This window comes from Marmota flaviventris, chromosome X (assembly GCF_047511675.1).
Source record: "Marmota flaviventris isolate mMarFla1 chromosome X, mMarFla1.hap1, whole genome shotgun sequence".
Lineage (NCBI taxonomy): Eukaryota > Metazoa > Chordata > Mammalia > Rodentia > Sciuridae > Marmota > Marmota flaviventris.
Genome location: NC_092518.1, coordinates 134,000,365 through 134,019,123, shown reverse-complemented (window position 1 = coordinate 134,019,123; position 18,759 = coordinate 134,000,365). Strand labels below are relative to the sequence as shown.

The 18,759-nt window shown below is 47.9% G+C and overlaps 2 protein-coding genes across 6 annotated transcripts; one reads left to right on the top strand and one right to left on the bottom strand.

Moving 5' to 3' along the window:
* Positions 1 to 884: 884 nt before the first annotated feature.
* On the bottom strand, positions 885 to 9,765 carry Tafazzin (tafazzin, phospholipid-lysophospholipid transacylase). Of its 2 annotated transcripts, none has more exons than XM_027921754.2 (10): positions 9,342 to 9,765; positions 9,054 to 9,182; positions 7,880 to 7,925; positions 7,557 to 7,642; positions 3,216 to 3,296; positions 3,093 to 3,134; positions 2,793 to 2,855; positions 2,589 to 2,641; positions 2,082 to 2,159; positions 885 to 1,963 (listed from the first exon to the last, which is right to left on the bottom strand). In XM_027921754.2, the coding sequence occupies exons 1-10, from the start codon at positions 9,448 to 9,450 to the stop codon at positions 1,862 to 1,864; spliced, it is 789 nt and encodes a 262-aa protein (XP_027777555.1). In that variant the 5' UTR covers positions 9,451 to 9,765; the 3' UTR covers positions 885 to 1,861. The 2 variants fall into 2 exon arrangements, with proteins under 2 accessions (XP_027777555.1, XP_027777556.1); XM_027921755.2 differs by having other exon boundaries at positions 9,370 to 9,765.
* Positions 9,766 to 11,589: 1,824 nt separating this feature from the next.
* On the top strand, positions 11,590 to 18,628 carry Dnase1l1 (deoxyribonuclease 1 like 1). Of its 4 annotated transcripts, none has more exons than XM_027921665.3 (8): positions 11,590 to 11,751; positions 13,852 to 14,126; positions 14,894 to 14,982; positions 15,065 to 15,151; positions 17,021 to 17,121; positions 17,243 to 17,355; positions 17,436 to 17,692; positions 17,796 to 18,628. In XM_027921665.3, exons 2-8 carry the CDS (start codon positions 13,992 to 13,994, stop codon positions 18,073 to 18,075), a joined length of 1,062 nt encoding a protein of 353 aa, XP_027777466.1. In that variant the 5' UTR covers positions 11,590 to 11,751; positions 13,852 to 13,991; the 3' UTR covers positions 18,076 to 18,628. The 4 variants fall into 4 exon arrangements, with proteins under 4 accessions (XP_027777466.1, XP_027777463.1, XP_027777467.1 ...); XM_027921662.3 differs by having other exon boundaries at positions 15,062 to 15,151; XM_027921666.3 differs by having other exon boundaries at positions 15,062 to 15,151; positions 17,436 to 17,684; positions 17,796 to 18,070.
* The last annotated feature ends 131 nt before the right edge of the window (positions 18,629 to 18,759 follow it).

Sequence of the window (18,759 nt, the reverse complement as noted above, 5' to 3'; positions counted from 1 at the left end):
TAGCTTTTGTGAGGCCCTAAATTCCATCCTCAGAAGCAAACAAAAACAAAGAACGCTTCAAACCAGGTAAATTGGGGCAACACTTAGGAAAGCCTCAAGTATGAAGAATCAATTCAGTTCTACCCAGAGTCCTTCTGTTTCAACCTCCTGAGTCACTAGGATTATAAATATGCACCACAGCTTTGAGGGCTTTTTTTTTTTTCTTTGGTATTGGGACTTTAATCCGGGGGCATTTTACCACACTAAGCCACACCCCAGCCCTTTTTAAATTTTGAGATGGGGTCTTGCTAAATTGCTGAGGCTGGTCATGAATTTGCAATCCTCCTGCCTTGGCCTCCCAAGCCACTGGGATTACAGGAGTGCATCACCTCGCCCAGCTAACTTTTTTTTTTGGTACCAGGGATGCCTACCCACTGAGCCATATACCCCAGACCTTTTTTTTTTTTTTTTTTTGAGTCAGGGCCTCATTAAATTGCTGAGCATGGCTTTGAACATGCAATCCTCCTGCCTCAACCTCCCAAGATGCTGGGATTACAGGAGTGTGCCACTGCACCCAGCTAGTTTTGTGGGTTTTTTTCTTTGTGTGTGTGTATGTGGGTACAGTGCTGGGGATGAACCCAGGGCTTTGTGCGTGCAAAAACTCTACCAACTGAACTATAACCCAGCCCTAGTTTTGTGTTTTGAAGTGAATTCATTACCTTTGCAATGCCTCCTTTGCAAAATTAATCTCTACTTTTGCAAGGTTGTTATGGGGATTACAGACAATAACTGAAGCCTTAAGTGACTGGTGGTGATCTCCATGTGTCCAGGAATCTAAGGGTCCTGCCTTCTAGTCTAACAGGTCACCTCCCTTCCCATACCTATAGAGAGGCCAGAGGCACAAAGGCACAACACAGATGCTTTATTATTTAAAAAAATGAAAACCCAGACCCGAGGACATGAGGGGTACCAAAGCAGAAGGATGGAGAAGTTGGTGGGCCCTGCAACAGGGGTGAGTAGCCACATCTCAGGCCCTTGTTGCAGGCTCTGTTCTGCTAGGCTTGACTTCTGGCCAAGGACTGTTCTTCCTGTGTGCAGGCCACCTGAGGCCAGGCCCTGGCCCAGTACAGGCCCTACAGTATGGGGAGCTCAGCTGAAGGAAGACATGGCTAACAATCATCCCTGAGGAGGTAGTGGATAGCTCCTAGATTGGCAAGGGTGGGTGGGAGTCAGGCTGAGGGGTCTTATGGACCTCCTACCATAGCTCCAGGCAGGCCACCTGCTCCCCTACCCACCTAGTTGCTCACCAGCCTGCTTTGTTCCCTCCCAATGCCAGTCCCTGGGACAAAACATCAGAAGGCAGGAAGGAAACCCCTGCCTAAGTTTCTTCCTCCCTTCTTGGGCCAAGTGGGAGGAACTGCTGAAGCCTCCCTTTTTTTGTACTAGTGATTGAACCCAGGGGTGCTTTACCACTGAGCTACATTCCCAGCTCCTTTTATTTTTCATTTTGATACAAGGTCTCACTCAGTTGCTGAGGCTGGCCTGGAACTTGTGATCTTCCTGCTTCCGCTCCCCAAGTTGCTGGGATTATAAACTGTACCACCATGCCTGGCACTGAGACCCGCTCTTTAACTGATGAACCATGGAGGAGCTAGATGCTCACGAAGTAGAAGAGGGCACCCAGTAGGAATCATGAGACAGTCTGTCTAAAAACTGTATCCAAACTAAAAGCATCACTCCATCCCCCAGTCCCAGTTTTGTGAGAAGCAGGAATCCGAAGGCAGCACTGAGAGCCAGCCAAGCTGGGACTGAGGTCCCAATACTGCCTCTTCTCCAAGCCTCAGGGGACCCATCCATTCCCTGGGGCCAGGCAGGATGGTGTCTATCTCCCAGGCTGGAGGTGGTTGTGGAGCTGCTCTGCCTGGGTCTTCAGGCGCTGGAATTCCTCCTGAATGAAGTCCGTGAGGGCTTTGCGCATCTCCATCTGAAGGCAAGGACAGGGCTGGCCTGCACCCCTGGGGGACCTTGGCCAAGGTGCCCTGGGAGGCTGAGAGGGCTGGGAGGGCCGAGGACAGCTATGGGGAGCCTGGAAGGAAACTCACAGCTGACTTGTTCTCCGCCCGGAGCCGTTCTAGCATGGGCAGTGCGCTGAAGGGCTTCCCAATCAGCACGGTGATTTTCTGTGGGGAGGTGACCACCGAGGGTGACAAGGAGCAGGGAAATGCCCACAGCCCCAGCCCAAGCAACCTGGGAAGCCAGAGTCAAGTCCTGCCCCTGATGTGCTGTGTGCTCCCTCAGGCCACTTCCTTTCTTACAATGAGCAATTGGGTTCAGCAGCATCCAATAGTCAGCCCAGTCCCAGGATGTGGTCTATAGATAACCTCTAGTCCCAATCCCAGGGTCTATCCCTGCCCCAGCTGATTTCCTGTTTTCATCCTAAAGGCTCTGTCTGGTGCTAGTAACTCACTATCTATGTTCCACCCAGTCCCCCTGCTGCTGGGCCCTCAAGTTCAACTCCTCCCATATCTGTCCTCTAATGTAGAGTGGGAGACACAGGGCAGATGGAAGGCAGGCAGACAGACAGATGTGGGTCAGCAGGGCCTACCCACCTGGCCAAAGCGGGGGAAGTAGGGTGGGCTGTTAGGAAGGACGTCATTCATTCCTGCAGCACAGTGGACGGAAGGCTAGATGTCAGAGGAATCAGAGCAGCCTAGGACCAAAGGGACACTGGTGCCCTCCATGCTAGGCATCCTCTGCCACCCCCAAACACCATCTATGGAAAACCCTCTTCCTCCCCTTAGCCCTAGACTCACCAACATGCCACAGTGGCAGGATAATGGGGTTCAGATGACACTCAGCAATTAGGCGCCCAATTCCTACCAGGGGAAGAAGCAGAAATGTTGGCACAAGCTGGGATAAACTTCCCTGCCAGCCTCTGGCCAGTGCCACCCCTGCTGTCTGCAATTAAAAACAAATAATGGGCTAGCCCTTGTCTCACTGCCTTTCCCCTTCCTGCTTCTCCTAATACATCCAGCCAGAGTTGAGGAGTCAGGGGCTGACAGGGCTATCCTGGGGTAGGGAGGTCATTGTGGCCAGGGGCCAGTTGTACTTACCCCACTTGAAGCGCAGGAACTCAGAACTCATGTTCACTTTCCCTGGTGAGAGAGCACAGAAGCAAGGCTTGGGAGCTGGTTCCATACATGCTTGGGAACCTTGACCCAGCCAGCCCTGCTGACCTTCTGGGAAGATGTGTACCCAGTCCCCATGGTTGAGCTTCTCCAAAATGAAGTCCATCCCCTTCTGGTAGACACCGTCTCCTGCAGAGAAAGGCCTGTCCCCATCAGTCCCCATTGTCAGTGGGCAGGAAGCTTGCCTTCAATGCTCTTCAAATATCCTCATGCACTGGGGACTCCCTCTTGCAGTTCCCACTCACTGGGACAGAGGCAGCAGCTCAGGGACTTAGCTCCTACTGCATCATCCAGAGACACCCTCCAATGGCTGTTTTCAGGGCATGATCTGCTCTGGTCACACTGACCCATGACTTTCTTCATAGAATAATATCCTCTCAACCTCTATGTGCCTGTTATGTACAATGTAGCATCTTCTAGAACCATCTCCTACTGAAATTATGACCTTGGCAATTCCTCTGCCTGCCTATGACCATCATCAGCTACCCTGCTGAGCCATTTCAGACACATGCACCCTTGCTGCATCCTCTCTGACTCCAAGTCATCATCTATTCCACCTCAGCCAGGCCTCTGACTACCAGTCAGCAGTTCCTAGAGCCTCTGTGTCTCCTTGGCTCTACCATCCTGACCAAAGGGGGCTGCTAGAACAAACCAAATCCATTCCTGATACCAAGCCTAATGTGGGCCCCAGATTCTAAGGAGCAACTACTTTGGGGAATCTTGGCCAATTCCCACAACCACTCCTCACAGAGCACTCACCTGAGGCTCCAGCCTCTGTCCTCCCTCCCTCCACTGGCCTCTTCCTTTCAGGCTCTATACCCTCTCAAAGAGGCATCTTGGGTAAGGGAAACATTCCATCATCTTGATTGTGTATCATCAAGAACTTGGGAAAAAAATCAAGCTTGCTAGATTAAAATGGTGGAGTCAAACTGCTACCAATGCTAGCAACTTTGCATCTTGGAGATATCTCAAGACCATAACCTGGATCCAAGACAATACAAACCTGGACCTGGGTGGCCCAGCAGGCAGCCACAGCTCAGATATAAAGACTACAGCTCTGTGCTGGCTCACAACCTGGACACAATAAGAAATCTCATCAACTTTGATGATAGAAAAATAACCATTAGGTAGATAGAACCATGAAAGAGGAAGACAGGGAGGTTCAAGGTAAATTTCTTCATCTTGTGAACTGGGGAATAAAGAAGCCTTATCACAAAACACAGACAGACACTGGGACTGTCTCTGGCTAGTGCACTAAGAAATGGATTTTTAACCTATTCGTTGCAAGATTCTTTGGAAAGTGCTAGGTAGGGATCCAGATGTTTCAATCTAACCTAAATAGGGACCTGACCCAGCATCTCACTTAGAGGCTAGGGCTGGGGAACAATTACCCACTGGAGTTTACTCAGGGCACAGAACAGTGGTTTCCCTACTTGGGCTCTCAGTACACAGTAGGGGAATGGTCATCACAGGTGTTGGCTCCTTGCCTACCCAAACCCACTGGTGCAACCTATCCATTGAGCTTGGAAATGGAATGTAAAAATAGTAACACTATGCCTCTGGAGCAGCATTTCACATTTTTTAGTTTTTACAAGTGCTATTTTTCTTCTCTTGTGTAGCTTCCATAAAATCACTTTAGAACTTACATAGTACATTACTGTCGTAGGCTTAGTGGAAAAGGGATTTTTTTGCAACACAGAAGCAAAGTGTGCCAAATATTTCTTTTGCTTCAGTCATATGTAATTAGAACTCTGCTATATATCAAATATATCTGATAAATAATTTGTTCCTGCCCATTTTCTCTCAATGAAGGTGCTTGGGATTGATTTCACTTTCTGGTTTGTTGTTGGTTTTTTGGATATTTTTGTTTTTTCAGTGCTGGAGACGGAATCCAGGGCTTCATCAATATTTCACATGCACTCTACCACTGATCTATACCCCCAGCCCTCATCTTCTGTTTTTAACTGTACAAGAAAACCTAGATACCAATGAAAAGGAATAAAAACAAGACTGGAGGTGTAGCTCAGCATGCAAGAGGCCCTGGGATCCATCCTGAGCACCATGGGGAAAAAAAACCATAAAAACAGAAGTGCATATGTCAAGAGCTTTGTAATGTTTTGAACAACCAATAAAAAAATAAATAAAAATAAATAAATAAATAAAACAGAAGTGCTCACTAAATGCCTCTGTCTGAGCTTGCAGATGAGAGGAGCTGAGACTCAGAGACAGGAGGTAAAGAAGTAGAGTCCCCATCTCTCAGAGCAGGATACAATAAGCAGTGCCAGGGTCTTGAAGAGATGGAAATAGCCTCCAAAAGCAGCACAAAGTGAAAGCACTCCAGGCAGTGCCTCTGGGGAGAGGGACTGGGTATGTGGAGTGAGGCACTGCAGCTTTCCACTACAAGCCCTTCCTTATTACTTGGAATCACTTGACTGGGTTTTGCCATGTTTTTACTTTGACCTATGGGAAGTAATAAACTCTCTCCTGACCTCCTATATGCTTTGATTATTTCCTCCTCCCTCTTCTTCCTCACAACCAATACTCTGAGTGGCCACTGCTATTATCTCTTCTATTCAAACTGCAGTGCTACCAGCCCTCTCAGGCCACAGCAAGCCAGCTCCTGTGGCTATCACTTCATGGAGATGGCTTATCAGGGGTCACCAGTGATTTCCATGGTACCAAAGACCATTGCTCAGGCCAAACACCTTGTGTCATCTTTGAGTTCTTTTCCTTGCCTCATCCCACATCTGATCTATTAAAAGTCCTGTCAACTCTGCCTCCTGAGCATAATCCAAAGCAATTCACAGCTCTGACTATTCATGGTGACTTTCAGAGGCTCAGTCACAATTGTTCTGCTGCCAGAACTACTGCGTGACAGTGCCTAACCAGGTTCCCTGCCTCCACTTGGCCTTGCTCCTATCCGGCAGCCATGCTGTAGCCTGCATGCGCTCTCTGAACCACAGACATAAGTATGTTGCCACTCTGATGAGCAAACAGAGTCCAAAATTCTTTACTGATTTTTTTTATGTGGTGTTGGGGATTGAACCCAGGGCTTTGTGCATGTGAGGCAAGCATTCTACCAACTGAGCTATATCCCCAGCCTACTGATTTATTTTTGATACTGGGGATTGAATTTAGGACTTCACACATGATATGCAAGCACTGTACTACCAAACTGTATCTCTAGTCCTTTTTATTTTTTTAAATTTTGATACATGTTCATACTAAGTTGCCCATGATGGCCTCAAACTTGCCATCTTCCTAATTCAGCTTCCTGAGTAGCTGGGATTTTAGATGTGTGTCACTGTGCCCAGCAGTTCAAAAATTAACAGGATTATTCTAGAATCTTCATATTCTGTGCAAAACCAACATTTTCTATTTTTCTCTCTTACCTCTCCAGCATCTGGCACGTGTTTACATGTGTTTAGAATACCTTTCCCTTGCTGAGCATAGTGGTGCATACATCTAATCCCAGCAGCTCGGGAGGCTGAGGCAGGAGGATTGCGAGTTCAAAGCCAGCCTCAGCAACAGCAAGGCCCTAAGCAACTCAGTGAGACCCTGTCTCTAAATAATATACAAAAAAGGGCTGGGGATGTAGCTCAGTGGTTAAGTGCCCCTGGATTCAATTCCTAGTAGAAAAAAAAAAACAATAAAGAAGAATACCTTTCTCTTTATTCTGTGCTTTGAAAAATTCTGCTTTCCCAGGGGAAACAGAAACCTGGATTTGAATCTTGGCTTTACCACTGCTCACCCAGTGACCTTGGGCCAACAGTTTAATCCCTCTGAGTGAGCCCTGTTTGGAGAATGGGGATCAAAATGACCCTACCTCCATGGGTTCCCAAGAGGTACCAAGTGCTCAATCAATCTCACCCTCTGAATATCACAAACTTGTTTCTTCTCCCAGAAGCACAAACCCTCTGGGCTTTCAGAACATGCCACTACCATCATGAACTATTGACACCACACTGCCAGCAGTGAATCTTTTATCAACCTCCCTGTGGATAATACCTCCTTGAATTCTCATGCCAGAGCTCCAGGTACATATAATCCTTTAGCAGCTGTGAAGAATTGAGGGCTCTCCAAGAAGCCATCTATCCTCTAGCAGCCTTTGCTACCTCTGCTACCACTCAATGGCTTCCCTGACTTTTTTGTTTGTTTGTTTGTTTTAGGTGGACACAATATCTTTATTTTATTTTTATGTGGTGCTGAGAATCAAACCCAGTGCCTCAAGCATGCTAGGTGAGCGCACTACCACTTAAGCCACATCCCCAGCCCCTTCCCTGACTTTTCAGTTGCCTGTTTCACAGGGATCCTTCCAAGACAAAGGCACTAGCCACCTGCCTCCCTGTCCCAAGGAAGACTTGGATAGCCCCAGAAGGAGAAGCTCACCTCGGCACACAGGCACACATTTGCCCAAGCTGAAGAAGTGGGAGTGTAGCTCCTTGGTGAAGCAGATATCTGCAGCCGCAGGAGTCCTGGAGCAAAGATGGACTGAGTCATCTCTGCTTCCCAAGCTCCTTAATCCCTGTCCCATGCCCAGCACAATGCCTGCCATCATTGGCATGCAGAATGGAGGCCCAGGAGAAGGGCCTGCAGGGCTCCACCCCATGCCCTGCCTGGACTGCTGGATGCCACCTCCTGGGCAGAGTAGGAGGAGGGAAAGAGACAGGTGGGGCTTGCAGGCCCACTGCGAGGGGCCCATTCTTCCTCACCAACGCATCAACTTCAGATTCCAGATGTGGCGGAGTTTCAGGATCCCTAGAGAAGGAGAGAAAAGATTTTGCACCCCAATTCACCTCGTTCCCAGGGAGTGTCCTTTTCTGTCACTCCTTTGCAGGGAATGACAGACAAGGGCAGCAGCACTAGTATTTCTCTACAGGCCAAAGTGTCATCTTCCAGAGTTTGGGCTGAACCCTCAAGTTCTCCTTGGCTCCTCCTGCTCCCCAACCTCCATATCTTACTTATCACTGAGTCTGATCTGCTTACTGAAACATTTTGACAACATCCATCCTTCTAAACATCTCCCTTTACTGTCACTGTGACTACTCTAGTCCAGCTACTGCACAGCTTCAAGGCTTCCTTGCTGCCTCCCTGGATCCATCTATGCCATCTTACAGGCCATTGTTACATGGCAGCCAGAGTGAACTTTGAAAGGCTCCAATAGGACCAGGTGGCTCCCCATTACATCTTAGGTTAGTGTAACCCCTCCATTCAACAGTGGAGACCCTGGGCACCCCTCCACCCAAACATCTGGTGATTGGAGGCAAGTACCAGTCAACAGAGCATGAACTTCTAGGTGGAGCAACTGGACTCTCAAGTGGGGCTGGTTGAAAAGTACAAAACCCAGCCAGGGGCAAAGCTAGAACCAGGTTGCAGATCTTATATCCCCCAGCCCAGAGCTTCCTTGACAGGATACCCAATGGTGTCTACAATTTCTTCCCAAGACTCTGTGGGACCTTTAACAGTTTAGAGGACAGACGGTTCTATAAGTGTGACAACAGTAAAAAACCTGACAGACCTTGCCACGTGGTCACTTCCTCACCCCTTCTAAATTTTTTTTTCAATATTTATTTTTTTAGTTTTCGGCACACACAACATCTTTGTTTGTATGCGGTGCTGAGGATCGAACCCGGGCCGCATGCATGCCAGGAGAGCTCGCCACTGCTTGAGCCACATCCCCAGCCCCACCCCTTCTAAATTTAAGGCCCTCAAACCACATTCGCTGAAGGGGCCACAATCAAATTTCCACTGAGGCAGGGCATCTCAGTAATAAAGAGTGGCAGGGCTATGCAAAGAGCCCAGTGAGAGGTGAATTTGTTCTGTTTTTGTTTGACCAGGTCTAGCTTTTTCCCTGCCTTCCTGTGCCCAGCACACAGGCCTGGGTACCCCAGAGATGAGGATCATCCATGCAGGACTGGTGATTGGAGACGGTGATGAGGGGAGTGGCAGGGCCTCGGTTCTCGATGAGCTCGTACAGCACCTCCTTGTTGTGGACGGTGAGGTGATTCATGTACTCTAGAGGGAAAGGGGGGGTCTCGGTCTTAGCCTCCTCCCCACTGGCTTGAGGCTTACCTCTACCAGGCTAGGCCTGCCAGAGTCCCCAACCCCAAGCCCCAACTCTGGCCAGGCGTGGGAATACGTGACAGATCCTGCCTTGGCCTCGGGCCCACTCACTGGTCCAGAAGCAGCTGTAGGTGCCCACCAGGCCCATGACGACGCTGCTGGCTAGTGTCCAGGTAAGCGGCGGCACCGCGGGGAATGGCCATTTCACTTGCAGGGGCATCTCCTCGGGCCCCGCCCCTGGGCCTGGCGGCCCGACACTCCCCCTGCCACTGGGCAGAATATGGGGCCAATGCAGGTCGGTGTTCTCAAACCGCTGGAGAGGCTGAGACAGGCTCACGCACTGACGGGGGCAAGGCTTGGCGCGACAGGGGACTGAACGAAGGTCACCTCGCAGGTCAGGCCAGAACCTCGCCTGGCCCGGCTATCTCGCCGGGGCCAGAGGCCAGGGTCGCAGGAGAGAGACGCGCCCAGAAGGCTGGCGGCGGCAGCCGGCGGCGGCCGGCGGCGGCGGCCAGCGGCCCCGTGCATCCGCCGGAAAGCGAGTCGGAGAGAGAGCCCAGCTACCGGCCGGCTGTCGCAAAACTCTCCCAGACCGCTTGACGGCAATGGGGGCGGATCCACGTCAGCCCAGCCCTGTCTTGCGGGGGTCCTGATTTGATACCTTTAGCTCCTGCATTTCCTTTCCGCTTAATTCAGGTCTCTGTAGAAGACTTGGGCTGCGTATCCACACTAACTGAAGCCACTCAAGGTTTCCGCTGGTGGAGCCATTTAACTTCATTGTTTTTCCTTTTTTTTTTTTTTTTGGAGGTAAAATTCACACAACAGTGGCACAAGCCTGTAATCTCAGCGAGACTGGAGGATTGCAAGTTGGAGAACCAATTTAGTGAGGACCTAAGCGACTTAGTGAGACTGTGTCTCAAAATTAAAAATAAAAAGGGCTGGGGATGTGACTTAGTGATTAAGCGTCCCTGGGTTCGATCCCTAGTACCAAAGAAAAATAAAATTCACATAACAAAATTAGCCATTTGGTTGAATTTCAGATGATCTTATATTAACATATAATGCCTTATATATAAAACATATAATGCCTACATATTATATTGTACATTGCATTATGTGATTTTACACAATTAGAAACATACAGTTTTTTTTGGTTTTTGTTTTTGTTTTACTACTGGGGATTGAACCCAGGGGTGCTCAACCACTGAACAACCTCCCCAGCCCTTTTTAAAATATTTTATTAGAGCCGGGCGCCGTGGCGCACGCCTGTAATCCTAGCAGCTCAGGAGGCTGAGACAGGAGGATCGCGAGTTTAAAGCCAGTCTCAGCAAAAGTGAGGCGCTAAACAACTCAGTGAGACCCTGTCCCTGAATAAAATACTATATCTATATCTGTATATAAAAAACAAAAAACCTATATTTTTGTATATATAAATAATTAGAGACAGGGTCTCTGTTGTTCAGAGCCTCTCTAAGTTGTGGAGGCTGGCTTTGAGCTCGTTATCCTCCTGCCTCATCCTCCCAAGTCGCTGATATTACAAGCGTGTGCCACCGCGCCCGGTTGCAAACAGTTTTATATAATCACAGTAGTATGCCATTGTACTATATATGTATACATCTATGTATAGAATATAATATGTGATACACATGTACTATATAATATATGGTAAAATATATGATAAAATATCATGTTTCTTATATGTATAGTGTGATATTTTATACCCTTTAGTACATTCACAACGCTGTACATCACTACCTCTAGCTTCAAAACTCATTTATCACACCAAAAGAAAACCCCATCCCTGTTAAAAGAGTGTTTTATTAATTAATTAATTTATTTATTTAAATTCAATTTATTTATTTTTCTGGTCCTTCTTGCCCATAGCCATGGTGGAAGGTCCTGCCTCCAGAGCCTCCAAACATTCCAGTGCTAGCCCAGGGTTGCCCAAATACCCACATATATCCCAGAATAGTAATCAAGAGAGGAGGCCGTGAGCAGCTGGAATTTTTGCCTTACAGAGGATTGAGTCCACGGTACTCTACCACTGAGCTACATCCCCAGCTCTTTTCATTTTGAGACATGATCTCCGCCAAATTGCTCAAGCTGACCTCGAACATACGATCTTCCTGAGTCTCTGGGATTACAGGCGCCCCCCCCCCCCCTCCCCCGGCCCTTAACTGCTCCTGGAGCGGCTACTGCTGCTCACTTGTGGAAGCCACATTCTGGTGATTCACAGGCTCTCAAGTCCCACAGCCGGATAAGGGAGGGTGGGGCCTGTGAGGGATCGTGGGAGGGTAGTTGGCAGTTCCCAGGCCAGTGCCCGCCCTCCGAGCCGGCGGTGGGGCGGAGCTGGAGCGGGCTTGCTCATCTGTGTGAGTTGGGTGGCCCTGCTGGGTGGGTCAGGAAGAGTTTCCTCTTTTCTCCCCGCTCTGGTCCCTACCCAGGCAGGCGCTGCGATCTCGTGAGGTGTCGTGATCCGTTTAAGTCTGAGGCAGGCGTGGAGACAAGCAGGCGTGAGCAGGTAAGAGAGTCCTGCGGGAGGAGGGAAAGAGGATGAAAGTTGTTCCTTGCCTAGGGAGGGGTTGAGAGAGGAAGATAACCTTAGGGCTGGAACCAAGGCTGGTGTTGGAAGCCTGGGCTGGGCTTTTAGCTGAGGCCAGAAACACTCGCTCTTTCTCATCCTTCTGCCCATATCCACGGTGGGAGATCCTGGCTCCAGAGCCTCCAAACATGACAGTGCTAGCCCAGGGCTGTCCAGATGCCCACATATATCCAAAAATAGTAACCAAGGGAGGAGGCCATGAGTGACAGAGCAGGTGGTCAGAGAGAAACAGGCATCAAGGCCAGTCAGGAGGGAGATACTGTGGCACAGACACAGAGAGGAGCAGAACAGAGAAGAGAGAACAAGGAAGACAGACAGGTAGAACCTAAGAGAGGCAGAAAATGAACTAGAGGGGAGAGTGAGGGTGTGACTGAAAAAAGTAGACAGACAGAAGCAGGGATCACAATGACTGGTAAGGGGAACAACATGGACGGAGTAGAGTGACAAACTGAGCCCAAAAGACAGGGCAAGGTTGAGATGAGCCTGAGACAAAGATAAATGGAGAGATGCTCAGAAAAAGAAGGACTTCAGGAGGCAAAATGAACAAGAAAGGCTTGCCAGTGGTGGCACAGTTGCAGGAAGAGGCCCCATCATACATTGCACTAGAGATGATGTGGCCATGTCTCTGAAAATTTTAAATGCTTATCCTCTTGAACCCAGCAATTTCACTGCTGGGATTTTATCTTAAATATAACATCTCATGGGCTGGGATTATGGCTCAGTGGTAGAGCACTTGCCTAGCACTGTGAGGCACTAGGTTCCATTCTCAGCACCACATAAAATAAATGAATAAAATGGTCTATCAACAACAACAACAACAACTATATATATATATATAAAGGGGTTGAGGTGGTTGTGGCTCAGTGGTACAGTGTTCGCCTAGCATGTGTGGGGCCCTGGGTTCGTCCCTCAGCACCACATAATAAATAAAATAAAATAAAGGTATTGTGTCCAACTACAACTAAAAAATATTTTTTTAAAATGTTTTAAAAAAAGATAACATCTCACAATAGGTGCACTCCTGTAATCCCAGCTACTCAAAGATGATGGCAAGTTCCAGGCCAGCCTGGGCAATTTAGTGAGAATCTGCTTCAAAATAAGAAATAAAAGGGCTAGGGGTGTAGTTCAGTGATAGAGGGCCCTTGAGTTCAATCCCTAGTACCATACATAAACAAAAGGGCAGCATCTCTCAAGTGGGAAGAAAGAGATGCATAAAAGCATTCTCAGTTGCTAATGGAGGAGAAAAGCTGGACATTCCTGAGTTGGGGAATAGCAGCATCTCCCCTGGTCAGGAAACCTGGAAGGTTTAAACTGCTGTGCAGCAGTTTAAAACAATGAAGTCAAATTCTTGTGAACTGCTAGTGGGAATGTAAAATGGTACAGCAGCTAACAGAATGTGGTTCCTCAAAAAAATTAAATATAGAACTACCATGTGATCTAGCAATTCCACTTCTGGGTACATACCAGGAAATCACTGAAAACGCAAAATGAAGCTATTTGTACAGCAGCATTATTCATATTGGCCAAACAGTGTCTTTTGATGGGTAATAGATAAATAAAATGTACCTATACTAACAATGGAATATTATTCAGCCTTAAAAAGGAAATTTTGACACATTCTATACAACATGAATGAACCATGAGGACATTATGCTCAATGAAATAATAATCACAAAAGAACAAATCCTGTTTTTCCACTTCAGTAGTCAAGTGCATTAGAGACAGATAGTAGAATGGTGGGTACCAGCAGTTATGGATAAAGGTGGAAGTTGTGCTTTTTGGGACTTTTGTTTTCATTTCTTCAGAAACAGGGTTTTACTATGTTTCCCAAGCTAGCCCAAAATTCCTGGGCTCAAACAGGAGTTAATGGGCATACAGTTTCAGATTGGGATGATGAAGAAAGTTCTGGTAACAGTGGTAACAGTTGCACAACTGTGTGAATGTGCTCAATGTTACTGGACTGTATACTTAAAAGGTAAGATGGTAAATTTTATGCTACATGTATCTTATATGGTCAAGGCATATGTGAAGACATTGGCAGGTATCCCCAGGGAGAGATGCAGAAAACCTGCAGGGTGAGTGCCGCTTAAGCAAGTCCAACTGGGAGCACACTGAGCAGTTTAGATTCCTCTGGAGAAACGCCTTTGCTGCATGCAGTTATGCACAGTCTAGCTGCATTCCTGCTCATCCTCCTGGCTGGTGGTGCTGAGGCCTTTCGCATCTGTGCCTTCAACACCCAGCGGCTGACACTGGCCAAGGTGGTCACGGAGCAAGTGAAGGACACCTTAGTCCAGGTAAGTTCATTGCTGCAGGAATCAGTGCCCCATAAGGACCATGACCCCAAACCCCCAGCCCTGACTGACCAGAGACATGTTCCAGAGAAGAAGTGCCAGTCATGGTGGCCTATACCTATAATTCCAGCAACTGGGGAGACTGAGGCAGAAGGATCACAAGTTCAAGGACAGCCTCACCAACTTAGACCCTCAGCATCTAGGGAGATCTTGTCTTAAAATAAAAAATAAGGCTGGGTGGTTCAGGAAGCTGAGGTAGGAAGATCACAAGTTCAAAGCCAGCCTCAGCGATTTAGTGAGACCCTAAGCAACTTAGTGATATCCTGTCTCAAAATTTAAAAAATAAAATTAAAAAAAGGGCTGGAATGTGGCTCAGTGGTTAAGTACCCCTGGGTTCAATCCTGGGAAGGAAGGAAGCAAGCAAACAAGCAGGCAGGCTTGGGATGAAGCTCAGTGGTACAGTGCCCCTGGGTTTAATCCCCAGAATGAATGCATGAATGAATGAATGCCAGAGAATAGGGGACATCTAGAGATGTGAATGCCCAGACGCAGAGAATGTTCCTTACCTATCATTAGCCTCAGTCTCCTGCTCTGTAAAATGGATAAGGTATGAGTGTGGATGCCAGTATTTTCCCAGGTCCTTTCTAGTCCCATTGCTCTCTGTAGGCTGCAGCCAGTGAGCCATGACACTCTTGGCCATAGTTCCCCAGGTACACCCCCTTCTGGGGTGGCTGGTTTTGAGTAGGGCTGATGTTCTTGGTATCTTGCAGATTGTGGCTCGCTGTGACATCATGGTGCTACAGGAGGTGGTGGATTCTTCTAATAAGACCATCTCCCTCCTGCTTCAAGAACTCAAGCGGTGAGGAGGGCTTGGTGGCTCTAATCCAGGGCTCACATAGAACCTCAGGGACCCTGACCCTAGGTTCCCCATTTCCCAGCAGATTTGATGGCTCCAGACACTATAGCTCCCTGGACAGCTCCAGGTTGGGGCGCAGCACATACAAGGAGAAGTATGTGTACATCTACCGGTAAGAACAAGGGTTGATAAACACAGGGCTGGCCTTTAACCCTGTTGTGAGATGGCTCTCTAAGGGCCACAAGACCCTCCCTTGCCTTCTCACTTCTTTTTCTTAGTGGTTTTATTCTGGGATCTTTGCTTCTTCCACCCCAGCCAGCATGTCCATATAACAGGAGGACTCCCTCTCCATGCACAAATGGAGCTTCCCTCTTTTTCTCTCCTGTGGAAGCTCCTGGGGCTCAAGGCATGGCTGGTTGCTCCTCTCGGAGTGGCAAGCAGTGGTTGTGGCTTCTGGGAAGAGGATCAGTGGGTGCTGATGGTAGGTCTTGGGTGGATCTTGATTTCTAGAAACAGCCCTGAATTCCTGAGAGGACAGGATTGGGGCAGGGAGTGGGGTGGGGCATGCTCTGGTGTTAGGATCAAGAGAGTAGGGAGGTCAAGCACTGTGGTACAAGCCTGTAATTCCAGTGACTCAGGAAGCTGAAGTTGGAGGATTCTAAGTTTGAGGCCAGCCTCAGCAACTTATCAAGACCCTGTCTCAAAATAAAAAAAATCAAAAGAGCTGGGGATGTGGCTTAGTGGTAAAGTGCCCCTTAAAACCCAGTACCAAAAAGAGTAGGCAAGGTGGACTGCCAGAGAAGGAAATCTGTTTTGCTATATAGGTGAAATTACATGGTATCTGGGATTTGCTCCAAAATAATTCTACAGCTTCTTAGTGTCTACCTACCTGAGAAATGAAAACATGTCCCCACATGAATGCTTATCACTCATAATAGCTCAAAGTGGCTGAGCAAGGTGGTGAATGCCTGTAATCTCAGCAACTCCCTGTCTGTAAATAAAATATTAAAAAGGGCTAGGGATGTGGCTCAGTGGTTAAGCACCCCTGTACCAGGGTTCAATCCCTGGTACCAAAAAAATGTTCATGAACTGGTGAATGGTAGACAAAATGTGGCATATCAATACAGTGGAATATTATTCAGCAATAAAAATAATGAATTATTGACAGATGCTACAATGTGAATAAACCTTGAAATTATTGTTAGAGGAAAGAAGCCAGATGCAAAGGGTCACATATTACTTGATTCCACTTTCATGAAATGTGCAGAATAAGCAAATCTACAAGACAGAATAAGTTAATGGCTGCTAGGGATGGTGGGAGGGGGAATGAAGAGTAACAGTACTGGGTACAGGATAAGTTTTTTTTTGGAGGATATGAGAATGTTCTGAAATTGATTGTAGTGATAGTTGCATAACCTAATCAATGTACTAAGAACCATGGAATTGTACACTTAAAATAGATGAATTTTATGGCGTGTGAGTTATATCTTTTCTTTTAAAAAATATATTAAATATTTTTTTAGTTGTAGTTGGACACAGTATCTTTATTTATTTTTATGTGGTGCTGAGGATTGATCCCAGTGCCTCACACATGTGAGACGGGTGCTCTACCACTGAGCTACAGCGCCAGCCTGAGTTACATCTTTTTACAAAATATATCTTAATAAAAAGAAGTCTATCTGGGCATGGTAACAAATGTCTATAGTCTTGGCTGCTTGGGAGGCTGAGGTGGGAAGATCACTTGAGCCCAGGAGCTCAAGCCCAGCCTAGACAACACAGCAAGACCCCATCTCAAAAATAAATAAAACAGTTCTAATGGGCCAGGGTAGCTCAGTGTAGGGTGCATGCTTAGAAGCTGCAAGGCTCTGGATTTGAGCCTCAGCACCAAACAAAATGGAATGTTCTTGAAAAAAAGGCTGTGCCTACACAAACCAAGAATAGCCAGGAAAGTGGGGGTGTCTCTTCCTGAGAGCCATGCTGTTGGCACATGCAAACCAAAATCAGTAACTTATGGCAACTGCTTCCTCTTTGGTTTTCCCAGGTCTGACAAGACACAGGTCCTGAATTCCTACCAGTATGAAGATGAGGATGACCTATTTGCCCGGGAGCCCTTTGTGGCCCAGTTCACTTTGCCTAGCAAAAGTAGGAAGGGAAGAATGGTGGGGAGAGTCTGGACAGTCCAACTGGGGGCTTGGTAATCCGGAGGAAACTAGGGGAGAAGGGCTGGGGGTGGATGGCAGCCCTGGCTTCCTGGGTTTTACAGTCCTTCCCAGCCTGGTGCTGGTCCCACTGCACACCACTCCTAAGGATGTAGAAAAGGAGCTGAATGCCCTATACAATGTGTTTCTGGATGTCTCACAGCGCTGGCAAAGCAAGGTAGGGCTGGGTAGCTCAAATGGGGAGGGAAGGGGATAGATGGCTCATCAGTCGGGCCCAGGCACTCCTCTCACCTTCAGGAGGTGATCCTACTTGGGGACTTCAATGCTGATTGCACTTCACTGCCCAAAAAACGCCTAAGCCAGCTTCTACTGCGAACTGAAGCAGGCTTCCACTGGGTGATTCCTGATGGGGAGGACACCACAGTGAGGGCCAGCACCCACTGCACCTACGACCGCATTGTGCTGCATGGGGAGGGCTGCCAGAGCCTGCTGCAGGCTGCAGCTGCCTTCAACTTCCCCAAGAGCTTCCATCTCACTGAGGAAGAGGTAGTGAGGTGGGGCTGGTGTAAGGAAAGAGGGCAGGAAGAGGGGTCCAGGGGTCAGAGTGAAACCCCTTAACTCCAGGTACTGACACTTCTTCTCACTGCCCCTCCCCAGGCCCTCAGCATCAGTGACCACTACCCTGTGGAGGTGGAGCTCAATCAGACTGCTCGCAGTATCCAGCCCCTCAGCCTGCCCACTCTGCTCCTGCTGTCACTACTTTTGTCACTCCTGCCCTCTCAGCTGGACCTGGTGGCCCACGGGTGTGATGTCCATGTTGCCTTTAGGACTTAATTCTTGGTCTCACCCATCCAGTCTGTTCTGCCCTGGGGCTGAAGTGACCCTTTTGCTTAGTTTGGCTTTTTTCTTGGTATTAGAAGGGGCATCCAGGACCTGAGGCTGGACCCATGATGCTTCCCTTCAGGTAGTGTCAGGAGTGAAAACAAAAGCAGGTGTCAGGGCTGGAGAGATGAGCTCAGGTGGCATCATCTTCTCTCTGCCAGACCTCACAGAGCTCAGAAAGGGGACTCACAACAGATCAAAAAATTCTACTGTATGACAAAAATGAAACTTACAAAGACTAAAAAGCCAGATTGGATGGGTATTACATGTGGGTAGCAGATGTCAACAGGAAACCATTAAGAACCCAGTAGGTATACAAATGGAGATTTAAAAAAATCTATGGAGATAAGGTGTTACACCACCACCACCAAAAAATAGTAATAGGAAACAAATAAGCTCATTGCAACCCTGTGTGTGACTAACTCACAAAAGCCCCAGGGTCAGGCTGGGGTTGTGACTCAGAGGAAAGAGTGCTTGCCTAACATGCATGAGGCACAAGGTTTGATCCTCAGCACCACATAGAAAAATAAAAGGTATATGGTTCACTTATAACTAAAAAAAAAAAGTTTAAAAATAAACAGCCCCAATGTCTGTGGTCAGGCCTGTAACTCTGTGCAGTCCTACTTTAACCACCCACGGGTGCTCTCAGTCCACACTGGCACTTAGGTTTATACGTAGGGAGAGGCACTGGCTTACCAAGGCCACAGGTGCATACATTATCTGAACCACAACTATCATA

Bases quoted from the DNA above. Each gene is read 5' to 3' on its own strand.
- Tafazzin (XM_027921754.2), bottom strand. From the start codon at position 9,450: ATGCCCCTGCAAGTGAAATGGCCATTCCCCGCGGTGCCGCCGCTTACC. The intron at 3,135-3,215 runs GTCAGCAGGGCT...CTCTCTCACCAG, and splicing joins GGTACACATCTTCCCAGAAG to GGAAAGTGAACATGAGTTCT. The intron at 2,160-2,588 runs GTGGGTAGGCCC...ACCTCCCCACAG, and splicing joins ACTTCCCCCGCTTTGGCCAG to AAAATCACCGTGCTGATTGG.
- Dnase1l1 (XM_027921662.3), top strand. From the start codon at position 13,992: ATGCACAGTCTAGCTGCATTCCTGCTCATCCTCCTGGCTGGTGGTGCT. The intron at 17,356-17,435 runs GTAGGGCTGGGT...TCTCACCTTCAG, and splicing joins CACAGCGCTGGCAAAGCAAG to GAGGTGATCCTACTTGGGGA. The intron at 17,693-17,795 runs GTGGGGCTGGTG...GCCCCTCCCCAG, and splicing joins ACTGAGGAAGAGGTAGTGAG to GCCCTCAGCATCAGTGACCA.